Source organism: Harpia harpyja, chromosome 11 (genome assembly GCF_026419915.1).
Source record: "Harpia harpyja isolate bHarHar1 chromosome 11, bHarHar1 primary haplotype, whole genome shotgun sequence".
NCBI classification, from domain to species: domain Eukaryota; kingdom Metazoa; phylum Chordata; class Aves; order Accipitriformes; family Accipitridae; genus Harpia; species Harpia harpyja.
In genome coordinates this window covers 4,877,996-4,905,178 of record NC_068950.1, presented here as the reverse complement: position 1 = coordinate 4,905,178, position 27,183 = coordinate 4,877,996, and the positions used below count along the sequence as shown (strand labels likewise).

Genomic DNA, 27,183 nt, shown 5'->3' with positions numbered 1-27,183 from the left:
AAATGGAAGCTTTTAAAAATGGTTGGCTCTTGGAAGTTTGTGTATACTGTTCAGAATCTGCACTGGGTATACAGCTCTGCAGCACAAGTTGAAGCTTATGGGGGGGGAGGGGAACTGTAACCATTCATATTTTTCTTTTGTACCTCACAAACCATCTTTCTTTTGGAGCTCAGTGGGCTTCAGAAAGAGCACGAGGTTTTATTGCTAACTTCTGTTATGTAGAATATTTATGCATGTTAAGTAGGAGCAGAATTTCTGAGCTGTCTGTGGCTGAGTTATCTTTACAGAATGTAGAGTGGTGGTTTAAGATGATGTTGCCTTACCAGTGGCCTGCAGGATGCTTCCCTTTGGCCTGCCAGTTTTCTTTGCAGGAGGTGGGGATCAGCTGTTCAGACAGCAGATTGCTGACCGATCCCAGCACCCACCAAGGATGTGGGAAGACTGTGGGCTTGAGAAAGAGATGGTAGCCACTTTCAGCAACAGCAATTTTGGGACTGGGTATTCGTTTCTACCAGCAGTAACCCTTCGCTTATGTTTCAGATAATGGTTTGTTTCTGGCAGTGTGGATGTATATGGCTGTCATCTTTTCTGCTCCCCCCACCTCTGCAGTTACTGCTGCATGGGAGGGTGTTATTTCTTTATTAACACAGGCCACGGTTCATGGTTAGGTGAAAGTTTGAAACTGGTACAGCTGCAAGTAGAAATAACTCTTGCCATCTCTGTCCATGCTGTTGTGTCTAAGCTGCCCTCACCCTTGTAACAGTGTGTTTGTGTACACTGGTGTGGTGAACTGGTTTGGTTGAAAGGTAGCTAAGCCAAAACACCAAAAAGGTTTAGTTTTAGCTTAGGCCTTCCCTGACTTTGCTGTGTGCCTGTGCAGGTGCTGCTGGCCCAAAGCAGGAGGTGGCTTTTGGGGAAGCAGTGGCAAGGCAGGTGGCTGTGTTGGTTTAAGCTGTTTGTGAAATGATGGTAGGGCCGCCTTTCTTGTTGACTGGAGTGAAAGCCCAGCAGTTTACTCTGTCCCAGAATAAGCAAACACTGGACTCCTTTGCATGTACACATAGTGCTTCTTCAGCTGCTGGGTTGGCTACAGCATCTGCGTGCTCCCTCCAGCTGTCATATTGTGGGAACAGTTTATAATTGCCTAAAACTTAACTGAAAGGGCAATAGGATATACCAGTGCAAGGTACTGCTTAATCAAAATAGTTGCATTCCCCTATATATTCCAATATAAACATTTTGGACTTTTTTTAACTAGTCTGTCTTTTTGCATAATAGAACTACTTCTTACTTACGTCTGGGCTATGTCTGGTTTACGCAGTCATCCTTCTGTAACTGTCCCATGTGTGTGTTGCCTTAGACACTCCTGCAGAGTGATTGCATGTTAATATATTTATACAGCCCCTCCTACACGCTATCATGGGAACCATTCCCTCTTGCATTTGTGCAGTGACCGTAGCAACAGTTGGAATTGCTGTGTGGAAAGGCAAAGCGGTTTTATTGTGGTTTAGGTAGCTGCAATGAAAGTGCAAATCCCTGTTGGAACCAGATCCATAACTGTCTTGTCTACAAATTCTGGATCACCTGTACTCATGCTATATAAGGATTACCTGGAGCAGTTTGGATCTTCTTTTCTAATGCCTGTTTCCTTTGTTAACTTGGTAGTTTCAGTCTATTTTGGATCTTGGGCTAAACTTTTTTTCTTTAGAAGTCCTATGTAGCCATTAAGGAGGCCAGAATGCCCTCCATGTTTTCCATTTAGTTTTGTGTGACAGTAAACTTACTAACTACTGAAACTACATCAAACTTGTCTGCTCTCTTGCTGTGTGGGAGATGGGTTTCAAAATGCAGTCATGGTAGCTCTTGCTTCCCTCGCAGCTTCTCTGAGGCTGGAAGGAAAAGAACAGACACAAGCTGTTCTCTGCAGGAGATCTCTTTTTATACATACTAATATACATGTATACTTGTGAATGTCCTTATACTTTCTTGATTAAGGGAACAGCAGTAATTGAATGCTTCAAATAAGATTTGGTCCTTGTCTCACTTGGTACGAAAACTTGTGCTTTGGTTGCTATGGAAGCTAAATGACACAATCCTGTTTTGGGATAAAGTCTGGTAATATTAAAAGAAGTCTAGCTATACAATATGAAATATTGTACAGATCAGACTTTCCCTTTTCCTTACTCAAAGTGTAACTAGCACTTGAGCACAAGGCAAAGACCTTAAAATGCGAAGTGATTGAAGGCAGTAGCTGGCAGGACTGCGAAGCTTGAGATCTTTCCTTTTGTTCAGCTGGCCTGCAGGCAGCTCTTTGCTGCTATAGCAGCTGGAAGTACTTTGGTTTCAGTTTTTCATAGGCTCCTGTCAACCAACCACTGTTTGCAGGTGCATTGAATATGGACGTGCTCTGGACATAGAAGCTGTACTGGTGAATCTTTCTAGACAAGGTGTAAATTAAGTTAAACCCTGGGGGAGGAGGAATGCAAACTTGTGACAGGCTGAAGGCAGTGGTTTTGAGAGGGCATCCATGTGCCACACAGAATGCTGGATGCTTTCCTGGTTCCTGTGGGGAAGCTGCAGCTGCAGTAGCTCACATTGCCTTTCTTGGTGTCTAGAGAAATGCTTATCATCCTCCACAGATGGAGGAAACCTAGGGGACATTAAAGAGGCACTTGTCCCACTAGCCTTCTGCAAGATTGATTGGCTTTTCCTAATCCATCTTTTTGATCTCTTGCTAACCATCTTGTCTCCAGCTGTAACATCCTCTCCTTTGGATTTATGGACCACTGCCTGGGGAGAGAGCTGCCACTACAGGCAACCAAGCTGTTCTTTAGAACCAAGGGCTAGTGAGACTGACCTCTTTTGTTTTGCGAGTTAAATAGATCATATGCAGATCAGAATTTGGCAAATCAAAATGACCTCTGTTAATACATGAGTGGAGTCAGTGTTTAGTACTTGGGAGCCAGTGTTAGATTGTTGAAGTGTTGGAAGTAGAGCGGTATCTAAAGACAATCATTAAAAGGTACATGAGTGTTGCCATTGATTTATTTGTAACTAGTTTGTTTCAGGTTTTGTTTTCTCTGAATTGTTTGGATTCATCTAGTGGACAGTGAAAAGCTTATAGGAGATCTCTTCCTCCTCCTTTGCAAATGCTTGACCACAGCTTGTTTGCACGTTTCTGAAGAGCTGCTTTGGTCACTTAGCCTGTTTTTAGGGGAGGAAGTGCGGTCTGGTGAGTCAAACACTAAACTGGCTCTGCAAAGGTAAGAATTGCTTTTGCTGTAGGGCAGTTTAGTCTTGGGCAGTCAAAGCTGTGCACAAAAATGTTCCTATCTATGAAGAGTAGATAAGGGGTCTTAAAGTTCTGTGTATGGTGCTTCAAGAGCTACTGACTGAAGGCGCATGAGCTGTATTTCTTTTTTTCAAGACCTCATCCCGATTTTCAAACCATTTGTTCTCCTCTCAGGTTTGGGCTTTTTGCTACCTTTACTGTGGAGCACTGTGTAGACTGATTATATCTCACAAGCATCCCATTTTGCATGTGGGGAAAAGAAGTTTAGAAAAATACAGTGTTCACCCCCAAGCCCAAACTTAGGCTTATCCCCAAGGATAAGCATAGTTTCCTAAGAAGGACCTGAATATAAAAAGATGTAAATTTGGAAGGGCACAAGGGTGTTGTTCCTTGCTTCAGGCAATGACGGCTGCCCAATTTAATTGAACATGTTCTTTGTGTTTGAGGAGGAAACATATAATGTTTAAATCTGTTGCTTTAGGTTAGAGATTCACTTTAGAGTACGAATTGTTGCACTGTGAGATAACTAGTCCTGTACAAATACACCCAAGAGTCTAGGATACAGTACTGGAATACAGAATTATATCAAAACAATGCCATTAAGATATCCTAAGGGATGTTGACTTGAGAAAATAATGTAACCAAAACAGCCACACCTGGTGGAAGTGTGTGTAGTGCTTTGTATTCAGTGTGAATTACAAGCCTTTGTAACAGCTACCTTGTGGCAAAAATGTAACAAATTGTAATTTTCACTTTACCTTGCTCTTGTAAAAAGAGGTTCTGCAAAACCTTCTGATTCAACTGTTTTTATTAGAAATTTGGAACTTTGTAGAACAAAGTTATGTATAGATAACTGAAATGTGTCTGGTACTGTTCATATGATGCATGGTATGACTGGGGATCCTTTAGTTTTCTTACATAGGTGTTAGAGTAATAGCTGTGATTACTACTGAGAAATAAGTTCTGGTCATACTGATTTTTTTTTTTTTTTTTTTAATTTGGGTTAACAAACAGAATATGTGATTATAGAAAATGATAATGAAATAAGAGTGGATAATGATAATGAGGTAATGATAATGAAAATATATATTTGGAAAGAGATTTTGGGCACTGTTTTATTTGGCCACTAAAACCACATATAGGACTTCTCATATCTGCGAGATACAAAATGTCTTTTGTACAAAGAGGGCTGGCTGACTTGACCATTGAAGCACACAGGAACATTCATAATTCTTTTTTTTTTTTCTTTTTTTTTTTTTTCTCCACCCCCCACCCTGTGATCAGAGCCTGAACAATCAGGATTGGAAACTTCGGAGAAGAGGTGAAGGGAAAGATCAAACTCTTAAAAATCGCTCTATGGCCTCATCTCCATGTCCTAAAGGGCAAAACGGCTAATGCAGCTTGTTGACTTCCGTAGGAGGACTCTGTCTGCTTGGCGTGGTGTGTAAGCAGGAGTCATGCATGCTGGTAGGGCTTCTGGGCACAAGTGTACTAAAAGTAATAGCAGTGGGTGTGTTTCTGGCTTCAAACTCTTAACTGCTGTGATTGGAGTTGTAGTAACACGTGGATGGAGAAATCTGTTGTAAGAATCAGAACTGCGAAGCTGTTCAATTGTGCTGGCTGAAACTGTTCTCCACTGTTTTCCATAGAAAACTGGATTCTTTTATAAGTGAGTTTTGAAAAAGTGTCTGCTTTCTTTCCATTATTTTTCCAATGAAATGTCCTGGCAAAAACTATTGAATTTTCTCTGGGAGCTCGCGTTTCAATTTTAAATTGGATGTTTAGGTTGAAAATAAGAACTTTATTATAAAGTTCAGCTGGAGAGAATTGACTGCAATAACTAACTTTTAATGTGTGTTTAGGTTGGGGTTTTTTTTTATAAACTTGTTATGAATAGCTTTGGGCATTCTCAATAATTACTACAGACTGCAACTTCTTACTTTAAATACTTAGTGCATAGACCACATTAAAGAGATAAGGTCTTGTCTCATGAAATAGCTTCCATTTATGTGGCTCAGAACATTCCAAGGGCCTCTCAAACTACATAAATATAAGAACATTGCAGAAGTACAGCCAGGCCAACGAGCAGCACGTAGTATGCTTCACATCAGCGTGTAGGGGAGGGAGAACAGCTTGGAGCAGAGTTGGAGGATGAATGGAGCTCCTCTTCGTGACAGAGAGTACTGTGGCATCATCTCATGACTGCGAGCAGAACAGATATGTTTCTTGAGACTCATCCAAAAGGCTTCTGCACAGTGTATTTCATGATTGATAGCCAGTCTGTTTGTAGGAGGCTCTTTATGAGGATATTTTACTGACAAAAGCTGTGCTCTCATGGATGACTGTTTGCCAAAGTATAATACGACGTGCTTGTATAACGTCTGTGCTAGAGGTGTAGCTAGCATGCTGGTGTTGATCATGGGTCACTGCAGCCTGAAAAAAGGAAAAAAAAAAACCCAAACCAACAACAAAACAAACACCAAACAAAACCAACCAAACAAACAAAACCAAAAAACCCCCAAAATGTGTCTGAATTTGAGAAGCTTCATGCCGTCTTCGAGTGTGCTGGGTTGACTGTTGGCCTAGCCAGGTGTAAGGTGTGTCAGACTGCTGTGATTGCAGCAGAGCCATTGGGAATTGCTGTTGGACCCTCCCAACCTGCTGGTTTCAGTGTTCATCCACTGGGTCTGTAAAAGGATCCGGGTTAAAGCTGCTGCACTGAGCTCAGTTGTGAGTCTGGCCAAAACCAGTGCATCTGCTTGAAAGGATGATGGGCAGAGGCTGATGCTGGTTGGAGTGGAGCCTGGTTTTGGTGAGGTTTCTATTCAATTTGCCTTTTGAGTTGCTGAGGATTCCCTACCAGTGTCATAAACAATTGCATGAATACAGGTGTGATGACTGGTGCTGTTTAATGTCTCTTGTTATTAAATCTTACGCTATTCTTATTAAATCTTCCAACTGTAACGTTGAAATGGGACTAAAAGAAAAGGGAAAATGCTCTGTATTTCCCTTAGATCTGTTTCCCCCCCTTACCTCCTCTGTTTTCCATGGCCGCATCTGCTTTGAAGAAATGTTAGGAGATCATATCTGATTTTGTTTGCAAGACTTGCATGAGATCTTGGGAGCTTGTCTACTTGGAGAAAGTATGTTAGTTATAGTGAACTTGGTAAGTGTTTCAACATGAGAAGTTCAGCAGCAGTAAATGTGGAACTGTTTTCAACTTCATTATTCCTAGATAATGACACAAACTAAACTCAGAAAGGCCCCTCTGGCTGGAGTTTCCACATGAAGTTGTGTTAGTAAATCTGCTTGCTTAAATTGGACGATCTGTAGTTGTAGATGTGCATTGTGATTTCTATTTTTTAACTTTTTTTAAAATTTATTTTTCATTTTTTAAACCCAAGACAAAGGAATCTGTTAATTAAGCAATTTTGATCATTTATAGGGGTGTTTTCATGAAGACCTGTAGGACAAGGGGTTTCTTCGTGTGTTCTGCTAGCACTGAAACTGTCCAAAACCATCAACGAAGAATATAACTTCTTCAGAGAAAACGGTTAGGCCAGAATATGCCTGAATTCACTTTTCCGGTATAATGTGCTTATGTTGATAAAGCATATTCTTACTATACAGGAACACAGTTTACTGGAAGAGCTAGATCAGCCCTAGGGGTTTCTACTGTGATAATTCCACATGTGGCAGAAGGTGAAAATTTATAGGGGATGTTTATGGATGAGTTGACTGTCTTGGGTTATTTTTATACTTTGCAGATAAGAAATGAAAAGAAAGAAAAGTATGCTTGTTCTTCTTTTATATGTGCACTGAGAATCAGGAGCAGATTTTAGTTCAGTTGCTTGGTGGTTTTCTAGGCCAAGATTTACCAATGGAATTACTTACTTGACATTTCTGGACTTAAATTGAGTGACTGTTTATTGGTGCTGTTGGTTTCTGTTGGATTTGGATTGTCCCAGTCCAGGCCCCGAGTGAATGCCATAGACTGGAGGAAGCAGAACTTCAGCAGAGCTGTTTTGCATGGCTTGCGATGTTTGGGGCGTTTGTGTAGCATCGGCATGTTGTTATGAAACATGACCAAGGTAATGCTCAGCTTCTAGGCCACTGTGTATTCGATCCCAAATGTCCTGACTATTTTTATGTTGGCTGTTTCTCCTTTTTGATATTGTAACTGGAGTGTTTTGTTTTTCTTTGATTAGTCTCTCGTGTGAATCCTAGATATGGGATATATTTGCATTCTGAAAATAAAAGCTTTTCCTAGTAAAATAGGAAGTGTTCCTTCATACCTTTAATACAACAGACTTCAGAAATGTTTGCCTGCCTTTCTATCCCTCCCGGTCATGAGATTTTTATCCAGGTATCTAAAGGGCCGCGTACAAGTTTCTTGGAATGAGAACTTCTACAAGACTGGCTGATCCTAAGTATGTAAACTGGTTATACAAGGGGAAATCTACTTCCTCGTACAAATACGAGGGCTGTGATACTGATGGAAAAAGCTTCTATTTGACTTATATCATGTCCTTCCATGTCTTGAAGAAATAGAAATAATCCCAGCCATTTTCTGTCATCTGTCCATTAGTGTTTCTCTTCTTCCATTCCCTTCCTTCCCCTGTCCCGAACCCTCTGCTTTCTGTTGCCTGTCCCTACCCGTTGCTATAGAATTTCCCCCGGTAACTCCATAGAAGTGACATTTCTGCAGCAGAAGACAAGGGCAATTATTTGAGAGTGGGTGAGCCTTTACACCTCTAACTCTGGAAGGTCCTTAGATACTAGGCTCCTAATTAAGAGGTCAAAGCCACTTCAAGAAACAAACGTCTAAATATAACCTCAGCTTTGTGCCGATGGACTCTGGTAACTAGGGCTTCACAAGATGGATTCAACAATATATATAGGAACTCCTGTAACTTCCCTAAAATAGAATTTTTTGTAGCATGGTACATATACATGCAGCTCCAAGGGCTTTATTAGCATGAATTTGGAATGGATTGCTAAACTCACTTGTGCTTCTGTTGCTCCTGAGTAAACTCCCAAATGAAAGTCAACAAACATCTGTGCCTCACAGTCCAGTGTATACTTGTAATGCACAAGTTTTAATGTGTTTTGTGCATGTGTGTTTTGCTTTTCAGTTCATCAAAAGGTCTGCATATTCAGGCCTCCTTTTTTTGTGTGTGTGCTGTGAGGCTTTTTATTAATTTTTTCTCTCTTCACTGATATCCACTCCTCCTGTTTATTTGATGCTTTATTTTAGAAAGCCATTCACTGTGCTAGAATCTTACTGCCCATATGGAGATGTGAACGTGTACCAGATGCTAGGTCGATGAAATCAGCTGTTCATTGTGGAACTTGCAGTCAAGTACCTACTGCATACCAATAATCCTCAAGGGTATCAGCTACACAATTCCTGATTTCAGGAAATGACAAAGAAATAAGTAGAATGACAGTTCCTTCATGTAAATCTTCTGCTAGTCCATAGAAACTTGAAAAATGTATTTCCTTATGCCTTATTTTTTCTTAGAGGGCCCATTTCGATGGGTTTAATGGCCTGGGTGGCAATCAGAGACTCTTTTCCTAGTATGCTTGCCACCTATATTCTTAAAGATTGTGATTCCTGTAATCTTCTGACAAACAACACACCTGATGTCTCTTTGAACACATCTCTTGTTTTATTTTTATTTCAGGACAAACACCATGATGCTGCTCACGAAATTATTGAGACAATTCGGTAAGTGTTCAATGCAGGCATGGCTAAAACCCTTTCCTATGTCTTACTGCATCTCAGTGAATGGATGTCTTGAGACAAGATATAAAGGAGGGCAACAGTTATAATTTAGCAGTTCTAAATTATTTTCTAAGCTGGATTGATATTGTTGCAATACAAATCTCCCTGTCAAACAGACTTTGTTTTAACTTGCCATGTTCTATTTTTTGAAAAGAATTAAAAATGAGTAGTGATATTCAGCTTTGGTGCTTATGGCAGTCTGTATTCGATCTTTAGAAAAGCACGGTTAAGAAAACATCATTGGAATTATGAGTTTAGTTCTGGTCTTGCATATCCTCTTGCACACCCTCTCCCTTTCCCCTTGTTGCTGTGATGTTGCGGCGTTGTTAGCATTTGCATTATTTGGGAATGATGTCCCTATTAGCATTCCTCTTAATTCTGCTGATAGAGTTGGACCAATTTGGGGAACATGGGAGGATAAAGGTGAAAGACGGATACGAAGAGTAGGAAGTCTGAGCATTTCCCAACACAGACAGTGGTTATGACATGGCTTGCTGTTATTTCATTAGGATTAGGAGGTGACTTGCTGTAGAACAACTTTTATTAAATGCTAACATGAATTCCCCAAATGCGTGAGGTATGTTAATGCGTTATCCACATTAGATTGTTTAAAAGCTGTTCTTGTTAACTGTTTTAGATCCTTATCATACAGGCTTCCCTTGTCTGGGGGCTGTATCTGCAGCAGATTTTGATGGTTGGATGGTGCAGATACAGGTGAGGTACAAAGAATGGTGTTTTATCTGCATAGCCACCTGAGCCTGAAATTTGGTCAGTCGCATATGGCCTATGAAAAGGTAGTGAGCCTTGTTTGCTCCCAGTATGAGTGTGAGAGCTAAGTGTTTGCATGGTAGTGTTGATAATATCACTTATGTACATGAAATCATAGCATTGTCCCATGGTCTGTGTTGGGAGAGAATGTGTAATGGGGCTAGGGGCTAAAGCTGAGATTTTTTCTTCTAAAGAAATTTCTTTTTCTAAAATTACAAAACCTTGACACAAGATGCACTGCCATTGCTACTTCCAGTTCACTTGTAGTGATGTTGGTAAGGTTCTGTGCCTTGGGAACTTGTGGCTTTATTTGTCAGTATGATTATTCAGAAGACCCTTTCTGAAGGGATTTAAACACAAAGTGATTGCTGGAGTCATCGCTGCTAGTGGTTTCTGTGCTACACTAGCTGAAGGCAAGGGGAAAACTGTGTTAGAAAGCAGTTGGACCAAAGTGATGTTTCACAACTGTGTTCTAAGCATGATTGCAGTGAATACAGTGCGTTAGAAGGCTTTCATGCTGCCTTTGCCTGCCTTGTGCAAAGTAACCGCAATGTGGTTATGAAAGTGGTGGGTAAAAGAATGTAAAGAAGTATTTATCTCTTCAAGCCAGTGGTAGACAGCTGTTGACTGCCCATTCCCGTAATTTAAGAGAAAAAAATTTGCAGAGGTCAGAGTCCTAATGTTTTTAGGGAGATGGGAGATATTAGTCAGAAGAGAGTCAGCCATAGATGTAGAAGTTCTGTTTTTTTACTTGCCTATATATTTATTTGATAAGTGAATCAGCCAGAAGGAACCAGAACTGTTGGATCTCTAGTCATTATTAATTTTTTTTCATCACTTTAATAATGAAGCATGCATCAAGGTGCACGAAGAAGAAACTCTCCTGTTCCTATTGGAATTCATCCTATGACATGCTCTGAGGTTTTTTGATGATGATAATGCTTTCCCTTTTTGATGCTTTTGGAGGAAAGTGTGTGCAAACTTTGTGTGGCTTTTAAGTTGTCTTTGAAAGGAAATAATCTTCCTACATTCCAAGAGTGAAGATCTCTTCTGTGAGATGCCATTGTCAGATGCATTGCAAGTGGGTGTGCACTTTCCATTCCTAATGGCAACAACATACAGGGCTTTGTTAACTTAGCATGTAAAATGGATCTTTTATCAAAATAACTTTTGAAAATCTGTTTTGGGTTGGGTCATGTAAGGTGTAAGAGTAGTTTAGAGCACTACACAGAGGAGAATATCCTTGCAGTGAATTGGTTAGTGGCATTGGTTTTGGGTGCTGTAGGAAATGTCTCCACATTCAGCTTTGTCAAAGCTTGTTACCGTATCAGAATTCTTTTGAAATATTGCATTTCTGCATTACATTTTATGTTAGATTAGCATCAGCCATGGCTTTGAGTATTTTTAGATACATTGAATAAATTTATCACCTTGTTTTAAAATTGTGCCATTTCAAGAGCTTTATACTACTGCCAGTGTCTACGGGCACCTTACTGTTTATTCAATACAAATGCGAACTGTTGCATCTTTCCAGTTAGCATTTTGTGATGTCTGCCTTATTCCTAACAATATTGTGATCTTTCAGGTTTGCTGCAGTATTCTGTCTTTACATATAGCAATGCCAGTCTAGAATTGGGACAGACTGCTTTATTATACTTAATTAGACCTGTTTTTATTAATTATTTCTTCTCTCGTTCCAGGTGGGTCTGTGAAGAAATCCCAGATCTCAAGCTTGCTATGGAAAACTATGTTTTAATTGACTATGATACAAAAAGGTGAGAGGAATATTTTTTTCCCACCAGGAGGACAGGCCAGCTCAGTTCATAGTGAATCAGTTTGTAACTGGTTATTCTTAGACACTATGAACTGAAGTTTTCTTTTAGAACTGGCTTCAGACTCTGCAGAGTTATTTTGGTAGGAAATGTGTAACAGCAATATTGGCAAAGGCTGTTGGATTAAGGACATAATTGGAAACTCCACACAGCAGAAAGTTGAGCTCTGGTGTACGTTGGAATTACTCACTCCAAAACAATGATCGGTATCTGCGCTGTTGGACTGCGTCCAGTGTTAGGAATCTGAATGGCACTGAGGTTTCTACTTTTGTAGTAAGTAAGAATTCCTGTTTAGAATGTGGCATGCCAGAGCTGTCTGTCAGCGCCATGTCCTCTTCCTGCCATGACTGTGGGAGGTTAACCTTTCCCATCCCTCCTCTGGTTAGGATTCAGTGCAGGTGGGATGCTGTTTGGGTGGGGGACTAAATTAAAAGGCAACAATTCATACAGGTCTTCTGGGCAGTTAGAAGTAATTTTAAGATGCTTGTAGTTACATGTGAATACCTATTCCACAAATAGCTTAAAATGAATGTACACTATGTGGCATTCACCTTGAGGCTGGGAGAGTCAGATTCTGACGTGTGGTATATCTGTGGAGAGGTCTGAGGTTCTGTGTATTGACTTGGCTGTACTGAGACTGGAAAAAGATGACCCTTAAGCTGTGGTTTAAAAAAACCTCCTTAGCTGCTTTCATGGGAAAGACTGAATTTGTTCAAGTCCACAGCATGACTAAACTTTTAGAATGAGGTTTACAGATGAAACTGCATCGCTCAAATTAATCACTGGCTATTGTCCTGAGCACCAGATCCTTGTATCATGAGCTGCTTAAGGTGTTGCTTCCTACTCTCTTAATTTCATTTTAATTGTTTCATTGCAAGACTTGTTAGTCCCTCTCTTCCTCCTGAAAAATTCAAAAGGAGAAATCAGGTTCGAGCATCCCTTGTCATCAAATCTATTAACTTGGATTTGCGGATTACTCACAGTGACTGCAATGCTGTAACTTTTGTAGTTCTGGCATCCTCCCTGGGCATGTTTAACTGGGTAGCATCAGTGTGGTCTGCAGCAATGCTGAATAAAAGAGAAACCCATCTGTTCCTAAAAGTCACACCCCACTTACCTTTCTGCAGCTTTTCAATGAACTCATAAACCTGTAATTTTGGTAATGGTTTTAGTCTTTTTACTTCCTTTGAAAAAATTTGTCAGAAAAATTACTTGTAGCAGATAGACTGACACATGGATGTGAATGAAAAGGAGTGGATTATAGAAATGCACGTGCTGTGCAGGCAAAAACCCATTTCAGCCTCTTGCTTTGTCTTAATGTGGAAATAAGCATGGGCAGTTGAAAGCTTGAAGTCAGCAGTCCTCCTTGGAGAGGTGTCCTAGCCAGCGTAGTGGTAATCAGGATCACAAGAGACTGAAGAGCCACTGCCTTCTGATGTCCCCTGGTCCCCCCACCCCTTTCCAGATTTGGGGATGGCCATGATTTAATTATCTTACTCCTGCAACTCCTTATATTGTTGTTTTTTGTTTTGTTTTTTTTTTTCCTGCTGCTTTGTGGGTCTGATTATGTAATGGGTGATGTTCCTAGTAATATCTTTTCTTCCCTGGCCTGAGATGAATTTATTTAATCCTCTCAGCTTCTGTCATTAAGGCATCTGCCTGAATTGACTGTAATCCCAACCAACCCATGAAGCAATCAGTATGCTTTTCTGGTGGGTGAAATTTTAGGTTGTGTTCTGGGTCTATCTGCATTTTCAGTCCCAGAGTTAATTTCTAGAAAAGTATCTACTGTCTCAGGACTGATTATCATGGACAGATGATGGAACAAAGGAGAAAAATTTACAGATGTCTTAAATTTTTGTGCAGCTGAGAATATGGAAAAGAAGTAAGGGACTATGAGAATACAAAACTTTCTAATAAGTCATACTTTGAGTTCAGTCCTTTTTCCATTAATTGAAGAAACTAATATTATTTGTCATGTGTTCCTGGTCTACTGGGGAATTTTTTTAAAGGAAACTATACAAAGTCCTAAAGCTGTGCATGTAATTACATGTTCTGCAAGAAACAAACCCTAAATAGCCACCTACTTAGAGTATGTATGATGAGAAAAAAGCACAAGGTTGTATCTTCAAACCTGCCTTTTAGAGCTCTGTTTTTAACTGACGCTGCGTTCTTTTTCCCCACGTAGCTTTGAAAGCATGCAGAGGCTTTGTGACAAATACAACCGAGCCATTGATAGCATTCATCAGTTGGTATGTATTTACCTTTGTTACGCACCATCATGTTTATCTAGCTGGTTTGAATTCACATATAGTGAATAATATCCAGAAAGCGGTGACTGACTTAGCACTGGATTATATGTGTTACTCTAGTTGCATCACCAGTATTCAGCACTTTCATTCTTTTGGGGACTTGAAGTCTGATATTAAACCTTATTTTTTTGATCACACCTGGGCAGCCAAGGAGTTAGTATTGGAAGGACATTCTTATAGGAAGAAAAGAAAAAAAAATTTTTTTTTTCTTTCACAAACTGTAGATTTGTAAGCTATTACTCTTTAGTGTGCACTTCTGGCACCATTTTTCTGGCACTTTGAAATAGCTGAGTTACCTTTCGGGGGAAGAAAAGGTTTCTCTGCATTTAGCATGTAGATGTTTCACAGGGGTTTATCATACAGATTTACTTTTGCGTGGGGAAGTCTGTGACTTATGGGTACTTAAACAATCCATAAGAACTCTCCTGTGTATTGTGGAAGTGATCCATGGCTTAGGAATTTCCTTGCTTGCCACTCAGTTCAGCTGCTCTGTTCTGCAGGATCACTCTGGCGCAGGGTCACTCTGGCAAAACTAGGATGTAATCTCTTTTCAAACCAATTTAACAAGCTTTTTGGTTTTCTTACCCCTATAAAAGGTTGAACTGGAGGAAGCAAAACATGAACGATGAATTAATGTTACTACTCTGTTTAATTTTGAAAGTATAGAAGGAATTTTTCCCTGCTGTGCTTGTGGGAATTATTTGAAGTGTGCAGTATTATGGCAACAAGACTTTTTTTGCCAGGCTTTCCTTGACTTTGTGCGCCTGCAACTCCCAAAAACTTGTGCTTGTTTGATTCAGGTGTCTTCATGTGTATGTTGGTTAATAGCTAAAAATTTGAAGCTATGCAGCATTTGCAATTGCTGGCTGAAATGGCAAACGTGATTGGTTTCATTTTCTTCTTGCCATCTGAATCTCAAGCAGAAGAATGTTTACAAGGGATCCTGGAGCTGTCCTTTTTTGTTTGTTTTTCCTTATCAAAGGGAGAGGTAAACGTTTTTAAAACTTAACAAGTTTTATGTTTAGGGCAGGGTTTTTTCTGAAGAAGAAAGGAAGCTTGGTTTCCATCTCTTTCCTGCCACTCCCTGTTTGAGTACATATGATCCCTCCCATCCTACAGTTCCTGAAAGAAAATGAAGCTGCTGTTACATTGACAGTACAGTCAACATCAGTTCAGTGGTGGTCAGTAAATAAAAAATAAGTGAACAAACTTTTACACCTACTCCAACTATATTCAGTATTAAGCTTTACATTGCCTATTGATGTTTACGTCTCCTTAATTTCCCCTTTACCACCTATTTCCAGCAGGTATATTTGAAATTACCTCTTAGTTGAGGTGAGAAAGTATAGAGCAATCAGTGTTGCGTAATTTCTTTAGTATCGTTCACTGTTTTTATCTTTACAGAGCACCTGCAGACCAGCTCGTGAGAGAGGGGATGGGAGGGAATTTCTCTCATTTCTACATTATGCCAATGCAGCCTTGTTTTGGTGACGTTTAGTTGTCCTCACATTGGGTTCATATCTTCTTCCTGCTCTTTACCTTTAGTGGAAGGGAACCACCCAACCGATGAAATTGAACACTCGTCCCTCCAACGGGCTCCTCCGGCACATCCTGCAGCAAGTGTATAACCACTCGGTGACTGATCCAGAGAAACTTAACAACTATGAGCCCTTTTCCCCAGAGGTTTATGGAGAAACTTCCTTTGACTTAGTGGCCCAAATGATAGATGAAATTAAAATGACAGAGGATGATTTGTTTGTTGACTTGGGCAGTGGTAAGTGACCGATAACTTAAGTGGGTTTTCTTTTTCTCTTTTTGCTTGCTGTTTCTTCCTTTCTTTAAAAAAAAAAAAAGTGAAATTTGGAAAGTAAACCAGGACTAAGGATTGTGTTACAGGATAAGCACCTTTTCTAGATAATCCCCAATGATGCTCCTGCTTTTTATCACAAGATTAAATAGACCAAACACATCCCAGATGTTCTCCCCTGTGGTGTTAGTGAAATGTCGTCCTACAAATGCAATAAACCCTAGTTACAGAAAACTCTTGGTTTCTGTTGCTATTGGCGGATATACTTATAAAGAAGAAACAATATTAAAAATGATGCTTGAAAGATAACAATAGCAGTTCCATTTCTAAGGATTCATCTATTTTCAGTGGATTCAGTTTATGCCCTTCATATCTGAAAATGTGATTTCTTGACCCTTCCCATGCCAGTGTGAAACACTTGGTGTTAAACTGCTTCATTTTCAGATTCTTTTCCTCTGACATACTTTTCAGTGTGTCAAAAAAGACTTTATAGTTAGCTTTAACAGCTGCCTTGTGAGACCCCACAAAATCTAGCTTATAGCCTACAACTGCATCTCGTGAACAGGTTAGAGTCTTAAAAGGAAATAGATACTACTAGTTGGTAAAGAAACCAGATAAACACATGTGGAAGAGATATACTGAGTAAGAAGATGATGTTCTTCTTTTTGTTGCTAAAATCTGGTTCAGAGCAGGAAAGGAGTAATAAGAATTTCCCCTTTTACTGGACGGGTTGTAAAGTTTTAAATGAAGTATGTTTTGGTTTTGTTGCTGGTATGATACAGGACTTCTGGGGAAAAATATTTTAAAATACATTCAGTTGTTAAAAACCAAATATTTTTAAAATTTAAATACAGCAGGACTGCCATTCCCCCAAAAAACTTAATACATGTCCAGTCAGGGATCATCAGTGATTTTTATTTATTTATTTATTTATTTATTAACCCCCTGCTTCCTCCCTCAGTAGGACTTACGTCTGAAATTTCCTGTTTCAATGACTTATGTTCAGATGAGACATTTAGATCAGCATCAGATCTGAAAAACTATTTTCCATCTGGTAGAAAAAAATTGCCATAGATGCTTGCAATTGTTTGTTGAGGAAGGTTAAAGAAGATCATATCTGAACCCCTGTAGTGCTGCTGATTATGTAACAAGCTCAAATGTTAGCTACTTTTACTTGCTATCATCAGAAATAAAATCAGGTATTTATTGCTAACCTCCCCACTTTAACCTTGGAGATTGACCAACAGTATAAAAATTCACAGTCTAAAAAGCCTGTATGAAAGGAATGGTTTAAATTCAGAAGCATTTGACTTTTAGTGTTTGGAGCACTGAAACAATTAAAACCAGAACATAGTTGTTGAGTTTGTACTGAGGGAGTAAACTTTTTGTAAATAGTAATCAGTGCAGTATTGAGTGCAGTGTAAATGAAAACACTGTCGTAGCATATTATTTCTATCAGTAAATTTTAATGCCGTTCCAATAACTACATCCATACAGCAGTGGCTGAACAGCAGGGCTAAACCCCCACCAGGATGCTGTGGCTGTTCTTGTTAGTTTTGTGTGTGATGCCAGGAATATGTGGCTTGTTGCAGGAGGAATTTATGGAGGTATGCGTCATTAGGCTAACTGAAATTACAATACATTTCTTGCAAAAAGAAAAGGCAAAGAAATAAAAGATTAATAACTTCTTATGCCATGTCTTGTGATATCTGACAATGCAGTGTGTTCTTGATCATCTCTTTAGTCTTTGTCCTCCTTGCTCTTCATAAATAAGAAACTGAAATGGTTCTGCCTCCGATCCTTGATTGTCCACGTTCTCTCCCCTGCAGAAATTGGTACATCCATATTTGCATGTGTCTAAAATATGCATGTGTATGCAAAATGAGACTTGGCAAAAAAACCCCCAAACCAACCAAAAAAACCCAACAACAAAACCCCCTGTCAGCACTACAGTTCTCATTGTGCCAGACAACATTATAGTGGTAATGGTTTAAATGCAGGAGTTCCACCCCTTCAATTACCAGTGCCGCTTCCTGCCGGCAGCCAATGAAATGGAAAACAGCAATATGTTTTCTGTGCAAATGGGCTATCCTCTTAGATTCACTCTTGTTTCCCATGTGGTCATCTGCAGAATGATTAAGCGCGCTGGTGAGACAAGAATGCATTTTGTGTTAGTCATAGACAAAAAATGATGCATCAATGTACTATTGATGAATATTGGATGTTTTAAGAAAATCTGAAGTGACTGCTTTAACAAATGTGGAATGACATTGCTCTAGTGTGTGCAAAATGTGGGTCGCTCATACAGAGAAAAATCTAATGAATATTTTTTCTTTTTTCTTTTTCATGTAAGCTGGGGTGGGGGAGAGGGAGTGCATTCAGGCGAGGTGTAGAAATGGCAGCTAATTACTGCTGGTAGCATCTGATGCAAGTAGAATTTGGAGTGATGGGAAGTTCATGCATTTTTAAGTAATACTTAGTCTTGCCAGTGTAGTGGTTGCTTCTGAAATTTTGAGTATTGAACCCTATAATAATTTCTAAAGTAGTATTCTGAAGTAGCTCATCTATAAATAAGCTTTACGTGTTCTCAGAATTTGTGCTGTGTTTCTTGGTGAAAACCAGTATAAATATTGCTAGACTATGACAAACATTTTAGCCAATCTTTAAATTAATGGCGTAGGTATATGACCAACAAGTATTTGTTTTGGGATGTGGTAGGGTTTGTCTAACTGTTCAGTTACTTAAATAGTGAATTACAATGTAAAAACTGTAGATTTCATGGAATGCATTTGTGGACAATTTGTGGACAAAAAAATTAAAATGCAGCTATTCTGAAACCTGTGTGAATTTGTAAAAATGAGCCTGTAATATTTAATAAAAGTAGCCATTCATAATTATCAATACAAACATTGCTGTAAATGTTGTAGTCTTATGCTACTATCATAAAAAGTGCTCAATGTATTGAAAAATGCAAACCTTGGAACTACAATGCTAGAAATTCTTTTCTGTAAAAAAGGTGAAATTGCACTGCTTACTTTCTAGTTAGGATGTGAACCCTTTTTACTGAAAAACAGGTTCTTAGTATTTCACATCTTGTAGGGAAATGGGACTTTTTAGTAATGCACGTTGCCTTGAATCTGCTTTTCAACTGAGAGATAGGCAGAGTTCATATGGGAACTGTCAGACACCACTGGGAGTTGAAATTGTGCCCTGAAGCCTGGTCCCACAGATTACCTGCATTTTGCCTGTTGGCCTTTGCTCTAAAAGCTCTTATCTCCTCTTGCAGTGGTTTTCTACTGAAACTTGTTCTCAGGTTTGTTTTTTCTTTCCTGCAGGTGTGGGTCAGGTGGTGCTTCAAGTGGCTGCAGCCACAAACTGCAAACATCACTATGGTGTGGAGAAAGCTGATATTCCAGCCAAATATGCTGAGGTGAGTGTTTTTTGAAGTGAGTTGTGTGTATATGCCTTATTTGAAGGCTAACTCAGTGATTCAGGATTACTGTTAAGTGCTGTGCAGGAAGAAAAGCAGAGTTTGAGTCCTAGTTGCTTTTGCTTCTTGGGTCAGTAAGACCTGGAGCACGGCATGCTTGGGGAAAGAAGCGTATGTCTAGTTGTTTGCTAGCAGTGCTTGCGGAGTGCACAGAAGGAGCATTAGCATGTTTCTGAAGTGATTTGAGGACCAGGAGATGTAAAACTGTTTTAACAGTAATGGTGCAGGACCTATTTGAAAGGAAGTGCAGTGTAAGCTTCACCTGAACACCTGCAATCATTTTGTGTCTGAAATGGCTCTAATATAGGGCTTCCAGTGACCATAGCATTAAGCAAATCTAGGAATGAATTCACCAAACAAATAGTTCTTAAAGGCTTTAAAGGCTATGTTTCTGCTTATGATAGCGATGCCCCTTTTTGGTGTCCTAAAGCTGAAGTTCAGCTTAGTTATTAAACTGTTGTAGGCTAATTTATGAGGCCTGTGTTGGGTATTTGGTTAATAACTGCTTAGTAAGCACCTAAATGAAGTCTTATTATAAGAAAACCATAATGTTTAGTCAGGCAGGCAGTTTTCTTTACACTTCTTCTAATTCTGTGCCAATGGGGACACACAAAGATAATCAGTTCCAAGGCAAACCTGGAAGGCAAATGAGCTACAAGAAAACAATAAAGGTTAGTCATGCCTTACCATAAGAAGTTTACTTTCTTCAGTAGACTGAACAGAAACTTATCCCTCCGTATTGTTAAAACAAGCTGACTCAGTCTGTACAGGCTAGAAAATTATACCTTCGGAAGGAAGGGGAAAAAAAAAAAAAAAATCCTTGATCCTCCTTTTCAGTGGTGTGGGCAAAAATGCATAAACACATTGGCAAAGAAGATCAGACAAGGATCTAAAAATCCATTTTGTTTCCCCTGCCGTGCCCCAGTGGAAATTTCCAACTGGAGTGCTCTTTGTAGTCCCTCTGCGTGAGCGTTCTGGTTTCATTAGGGAGTCACTTGCAAGGCCTGGACTCCTGTCTGTGTTTAATAGTAAACTTAAAGATCACTGTTAAAGAGGGAAAGTTAAATTCTCACTTTCACTAATACCCCTTCATGTCATTGTACAAACACAAGGCTTTAGTGAAAATGGTTAGCAAACAAAAAAATTACCCACAAATTGAGTATTAGGAGTATTAACTCATGGGGTACCTTCAGTTTCAGAAGTAGCCCAGTATTTCATAAGATTACTGGATGAACAAAATATACTGCATTATTCTTATGGTTACAGACAATGTCCTGTCACATTTAACAAATAAACAGCTGCTGCGGTGTCAGAATGTGTGAAGCTGCCTGTGTACAGCTAATCTGCCTTGTGCTGTGTGTAATGGACCAGTTTTCCTCCCCATCTCTGACAAACATTTGTGGAAGGGATTGGATTAAGTTTCTAGTTAAGATTGGCTGTGGCAACGCATCTCTGGTTACTATGATAATTAATGCAGATGACTTTGAAAAGCTGCAGCTAAAGAGGAAGAATGTTATGGATTTGTTTTAGTGAAGTCGTCTTAAAAAATAGTAAAATGTAAGTTCATACAGCATATGAAAATACTGAAGGTTTTTGTGAGTTATCCTACTATGCTTTGGAGTGCTTTTGAAACATAAAGAATTTTCAAACACATCTGTCAACACACACTGTTTTATTGACCTGCTGATGGAGGTCTCCACCATCTCTAAGTTGTCAGTGAAGCCAGAATTCCTGCTATGCTTCTCCCTTATCTCCTTTCCCTGCTACTTTGGGCCCTCCCATATGTGGAGTCAAATCCTAAATATCAGGAGGGTTTTTTTCAGTCTTCCAAGACACTTGAGTTTCATTTTCAAATGTGTTGTATAGGTGTAGCTGGACCCTCACTGCCACTCTAAAGTAATGACCTGTGGTGCATATCGTAAATTTATATAGATGGGGACAAGATTTGTAAATGTGGAAATGCGTATTTGTAAGGCACCATGCTATCCTGATGGATGAGATTTTTGATTCCTTTCTCCGATATTTGGGCAATGGAATATCAGTGCCAGCTACAGGGTTCCATCCTCTGCAGCCCTAGTCTTCCTGGTTGCTCCAGCAAGTGTGATGCTCCTTCTGTTGCTGTTGCAATGCTTTGCATGCCACGCTCTACTTTCTCATTCACCCTAGCAGACCTGTCTTTATCCCGTTTGTTCCTTTGCTGTCTGGGCTTAGACTGGGCTGCATTCAGTGCCTCCTACTCATTGTGGGATTATGTACTGCAACACGGTGGCTACTTAAGATTTGAGCCATTTTTAGTGCTGAGCAGTGTCAACTCAAATTGCCTTGCTTATAACATGTAACACTGATGAAAAGGGGGGAGAGAAGAAGATGCCAGCTTTGACTTGGCCCTGATGAAGCAAAGGTTTTTTTAAGGAAATTAAACTACAGTAGTTGTCTGTCTGCCTATTCTTTGAATGTTAATGGCACCCCCCTCTCCCCCCAAACCAACCAACCAACCAGTCTTGGGGGTCAATGAACGCTGTCAAAGCTGCATCTCCTTTTACTGTGATGTAACTGGTAACACGACATGTCCTAATAGGTGGTTTTGTTTTTCCTCCCTCTTCTAGACGATGGACAGAGAGTTCAGAAAGTGGATGAAATGGTATGGGAAAAAACATGCAGAATACACAGTGAGTGAAATTCAGCTGAAAAACTTTGTGATCCGTGCTGATGTACAGAATTTGCAAAGTCCTCTTCAGCCTTTCACCAGCCAAGCAGCAGTATGAGTCATATCTGCTTCCTGGCTTTTATCTTGATCCCGAGGATGGTGTTCTCCAAGACATTGTCCCAGGCCCCTCTCTTTGTCTTGCTTGACATGTGGTATGGTGTTATTAGGAGCACTTTCAGATCTCTTCAGAAGCTCTTGGAAGATTTATTCTTCCAAAACGTTGTCGTTTTAACTGGGGCTGCCATGTGTCTTCTGTTAGTATTAAATCTCCTTTTACTTCCCACTCCCCACCCCGCACCCCCCTCTCCATGGTGCGGGGGTTCTGCTGGGTAGACTATTGAAAATGGCAGCGCCTCCTTGGGTTTCTGAATTCTCCTGCTAGAAACAAAAGCTGAAGCTTTGGTTCTGCAGGCAGGTGAAGGTGCGGTCACCTCGGACAGATGGTGGAGGGGATGGGATAGCAGGGGTTTCAACATGGGGGAGCATGGGGTTCTGGATGAATGCCAGCACTGTGAGATTAGAGCAGAAAACAGCAGGACCAATCAACAGGATAGGTGGTTTGTAGTTGGATGTAAGGGGTGGGTTGTGGGCTCAGGAACTCAGGAAGGATGGTGGGTGGTAGTTCTGATTTGGAAAGGATGGGAATTAGATGCTCTGAGGGTGGAGCTAGGGCAGGAGGAGTAAATGGGTCATCACATGGTGTCTCTCTACTTGGGGCTAGGGACACATGTTGAAATAGCTTTCCCCTTCCTCTGAATGTTACTTAAGCATTGTGGATGTGTTTTCCACTCTGTATGATAGTGTGAAGCATGTGCAGTCATACACTGTCTTGTGTCATTCCTTCCCCTTTTCCTTTTCTCCTCCTTCTTAAATGTCATTAAGAAAATCTGCTCCCTAGTTAATCACTTTCCAGTGACGAAATGTGTGTAATCATAGTACAATAGGAGCTCACTGGGAGTTTTGAAAATAAATGTATTTATGCTTCTCCTACCACTCGCCTATAGTCAAGGAAGAGGCTGGATGGATCAGGGTTGTTCCCTAATTGCCCAGAGAAGTTGGGTCACTCTTTCCTGCTCAGAAGTTGCAGCTAGCAATGTGTACTGCAGCTGAAGTGTGAGCAAGTGTTTGGGAAACTACTTCTTCATTTTCCTTTTGTACAGAGCCATTACTGCTGTGTTACTGGAATGGTTTGAACCACATGGCTTTCAGTGTTCCAGCAGTGTGGGATCAAATGGCAGGTGGTAGATGGCCAGCCTTTATTTCCCAGTTTTCTGTGTCTGCTGGGATCGCTGGTGTTCTTTAGAGGGCTTATCTTGTAACAAAGGATGCTACAACTCTCCCTTTGGGAAGCAGGCTGGAGAAGGTGAGAGTGCCACCTGCCTCTGTGCACTTTCTTCCTGAAATGCCTTTACTGTATAGCGTGATTTTCTTCAGAGGGATGCTGGGCCTGCTGTGGGACTAGTTTGTAGCAGGATTGATATCAGGCTGCTAACTCTTTCCTGCTGTGGAAACACTGTGAAAGCTTTACTTTTCATGAAGTGGCCATATGGCATTTTTCCATTGTGTCACCCAGCTGGCATTACATGAAAGGAATTGTTACTGAAGATACTCTGCTTATGAGCTGTGTAATTTAAAGAATAGGATAGGAACTTGGACTAAAATATTGAAAGCATATTGATTGCCGTAGGCAGCGAGCATTTCCATATTGTGCATTCCAAGTGACAGAGTCTGGTACTATATTGAAACAAAGCTACTTGTTTTTTTGCTCGGTTCTTTGGCTTTTGTAACTGTTTTCTGAAAAGCATTTCAAGTAAAATTTCTCTTGAGTATGTAGTCTGCTTTTCTGGGAAGAATTGAACACTTACAGCACTTCTTGACTTAAGGAAAGTTGGTTTCCTATCACCTTGTCGTAGTGATGCTTGAAGATAGATTTTGGTCTTCTACACGTAGGCACACAGGGCAGATTTTATTTAGTTTTTACTGCTTCATCAAACATGCTAGACTTACATTTGCGTTTTTTTGCCAAACAGTATATTTTCTTTAGTAACTCCTTAGCATTTTCTATAGGTGACTGTCGTTAAGCAGAGAGCAAACTTGTCTCCTAATGCAGCTAGAAGACACTGGAAGGCATGGAATTGAAAGCCTGGGATCTTCATCTTTCTGGAAAACAATTTTGTCCCTGCAAAATACTTAATGGGGTCCCAAAATTCCAAATGTTGGAGACAAAGTAAGCACAAATTGAAATAGTCTGTCATCAGCAGAGCTTAACTTGTGAATTCCACTCTAATGTTTTAGGCAGTCATATGAAAAAATAAATATTTTGAGAAGAATAAAGTGTTGGAGGAGGGAAGCTTGGCAGAACTTCAGTGGGAAGAAGTCTTGGATCCCACCTGCAGCTTTGTCTGAATAATGTGGACGGTGGTTTTGACTTCATGCACATAACAGCTGCCTTGATGTAAAGTAAAAATTGTACATAAGGCAGCAATAAATCCTGGAGTTGGGCCTGCAGGGTTTTTTTTGTGTGTGTGTGTTTGTTTGTTTTTTTTTTTTTTAACAGCCAAGAGCCTAGTACAATTAAAAGTTTCCAATACAGATGGATTTTTGATTTCTCACTGAAAAGTGATCTGCTGCTTGTCTTAAGTCTTGTCTTCTAGCTAGCACTGTGCTGGTGATGCAGCAGTTGGTTGCACTTACCAGCTCTGCAACCATCAGATTTACTTCCTTGCCTTCCCCACTAGAATGTTCTTGTTACTGCTGGAAGTTCTGAGCTTAGACACATGAATTATGGTGAACAAGGTCCAATGACAACATTTAAAATAAACCCTGATTGTCCAGGTATATTTCCATTCTATTTTGTCCACAATCATAGAAAAAAGTCTCTTTTGAGAAATGGTTCCATACAAAATACACAGAGTCACATATATGCAGATCTTTTCAGTAGAACAAAACATCACTGCATAGTCACTTTCAGATGATAATTGCATGTTATTCTCCAGTAGCTAGTGGCAAAGTGTCCTTAGGCATGTTGGATGCCTAAGGCTTCTGCAGAGCTACAGCTGCTAGTAATGGGTCATTGCTGCAGCTTTAGAGTGGGAAGATCCATTTGGGACATGAGAGGAATGGGAGGAAGGTTGCTCATCATACGTTGGCTTGTAAGTCTCCTGATCTCCAGCTATTGTAGGTAATCGTATCTCATAATCCTGTTAAATGAACTGAGTTTCATTTTAAATGATGAGCTGTTCAATCTCATGATTCTAATTGGAAAAAAAAAAAACCAACACACCAAGAGAATACCACTTCCTATAAGAATCTTTCTTAGTTTTTATATTCAACTGATATGTTTCAACTTGCTATAAATATTTACATCCCTGTGCTATGGTTGTATGGTCATTGATGTCCAGTTCCTGATCGGTTAGGGATAATCATATTCTTTGCTAGTCTTCTCTTTTGCATTCAGAGGGAATGCATTATACTTCTAGGGCTTTTTCATCATTATCATCTACCTCAGTTTTTTGGACTAGGATGTCCCCCTTCCAACACATCTCACTTTTTCAACTCCTTTTATCTTCTCGTTTTTCTTCCCGTGGAAATGAGAAGTCTCCAAGATTAGCCTTACCCCATTCTTTTCAAGAAAACCATTGTCTGAAGGAAAAGGGAGACTTCTCTGAGGTCATTAGGCCTAGATAATTACAGAGTCTTTCTTGGGGAATTTCTGTACATGTGCAGTCATCAAATTAAAAAGTAGTATTGCAATTAAGAGGCAGATGGGTTTTCATGGTTTCTAACTGTAAATATCCTCATGTGGCCTCGAAATCAGAGCCATCTCCAGGTATCTAGGGCACAATGCTGAGATTGCCATGTAGCAGAAAGTGCTTAAGTGTTCTTCCTGGGGTACGCTTGAAGAAAGTTTGCAGTGTGTCCTCAGTGCCTACTACGTGTTGTACTCTTCTGCTAGGGGAAGGTATTCTTCCAGTCATAGGTTAGAGTAGGTCTCTGCAAGTGAAGTTGGTGGTAGCTGCAGTCGTGCGTTGGACTGCTGCTGAAGACAAGGATTTGTTTTGTTTTTGTTTACTCAGGGTTGTTATAACAGAATACCTTCTCCTGTTCCTTAAAATTTGTTTTAGCAGTAGGTGGAAATCATCTACAAGTCTTCAAAATAAGTGCAGGAAAACACAGGTCAGTGCTGCTAAAGGCTGGGATTTTGGCTGGGTGGACATCTTTGACACGTGCTGGCTGTGCAGAGAAAACCCCTGTAGCTTCTAATTGCTGAAGATGCTCTGTGGTGCAGCCCTGGGGATTAGAGGTGATATTTGTTGTGCATAAATCAGTGGAAGCCTGGCATCTGTAAGTTTGCAGGCTTGTCTCTGAGTTTGGGGTGCCCTGGCTGGCTTGTTTTCCTGGAAATCTCTGTTCTGAGCAAAAGCAGAGTGATTTGTGTAGGAGTTTCATTGTCTCTTGTTGCCTGATACCAGCTGCCGGTTTGTGGGGTAACTGACATCACCTGTACTTAAAACCTTCCATTGCTTAACAGTACACTCAGCTGAGGAAAGGGCAAGATATCTGTTTGTCCCAGATATTTTTGAATGCCCTATTTCAGCGGGAAACTTGATGTTTTGGTATTTGAAAAGCCCTCCAAACGTCCCCTGTGGCTTTGAAATGATGCCACATTTTGGAGGTTTGGATTCATGCCTCCAGTTATTTTTGAAAAGAACAGGAACCTAAAAATAACCATGTGTACTTTTCCAGGCAGAAATGACTGGTTTTTGTGAGCCAAGTGTTTGCATGGAGGCTGCTGGAATGAGGCATTCTGCGTGTGAATTTATGGCTTTGTGTAGCCGGTCAAACAGAGCGTTACCAGAGAGACTCCCAGCCCAGCGCTGGGGCGAGAACGAAGCCCTCCTCTGCGGCAGAGGGGCTTGACCTTCATAAACTGTTGCTCTGCTACGTGATGAATGCGCACCCGCTGGAGTGTACCTCTTGTTGCTTCCCCCGGGCGGCGACCTGCTGGTTTTCTTCCAGTTACAGGAAGAGTTACAGGAATCAGATGCTGTTGAGTGTATTTCTGCAGTCTCTGTAGAGCAAATATATCTGTTGGAAAAACCTGAATAAAAACCTGTTTTGGCTTCTAAATTTAGAAACAATGCAGGCTGGCAGCTCGCTGAAGCGGATTTCACTGAGCTAATTATC

At 40.3% G+C, this 27,183-nt stretch overlaps 1 protein-coding gene across 8 annotated transcripts in view; it reads left to right on the top strand.

The window, feature by feature from the left end:
* DOT1L (DOT1 like histone lysine methyltransferase) overlaps nt 1–27,183 on the top strand; it is a 77,611-nt gene that overhangs the window by 8,360 nt on the left and 42,068 nt on the right. For 7 of the 8 annotated variants that reach the window (XM_052801092.1, XM_052801093.1, XM_052801094.1 and 4 more), the window contains exons 2-7: nt 8,980–9,023; nt 11,549–11,623; nt 13,869–13,932; nt 15,538–15,766; nt 19,135–19,229; nt 21,896–21,958. In XM_052801092.1, the coding sequence (XP_052657052.1) occupies nt 8,980–9,023; nt 11,549–11,623; nt 13,869–13,932; nt 15,538–15,766; nt 19,135–19,229; nt 21,896–21,958 (570 nt within the window). Of the gene's footprint in view, nt 1–8,979; nt 9,024–11,548; nt 11,624–13,868; nt 13,933–15,537; nt 15,767–19,134; nt 19,230–21,895; nt 21,959–27,183 lie in introns of those variants that run through there. The other variant, XM_052801096.1, reaches the window with a different exon arrangement.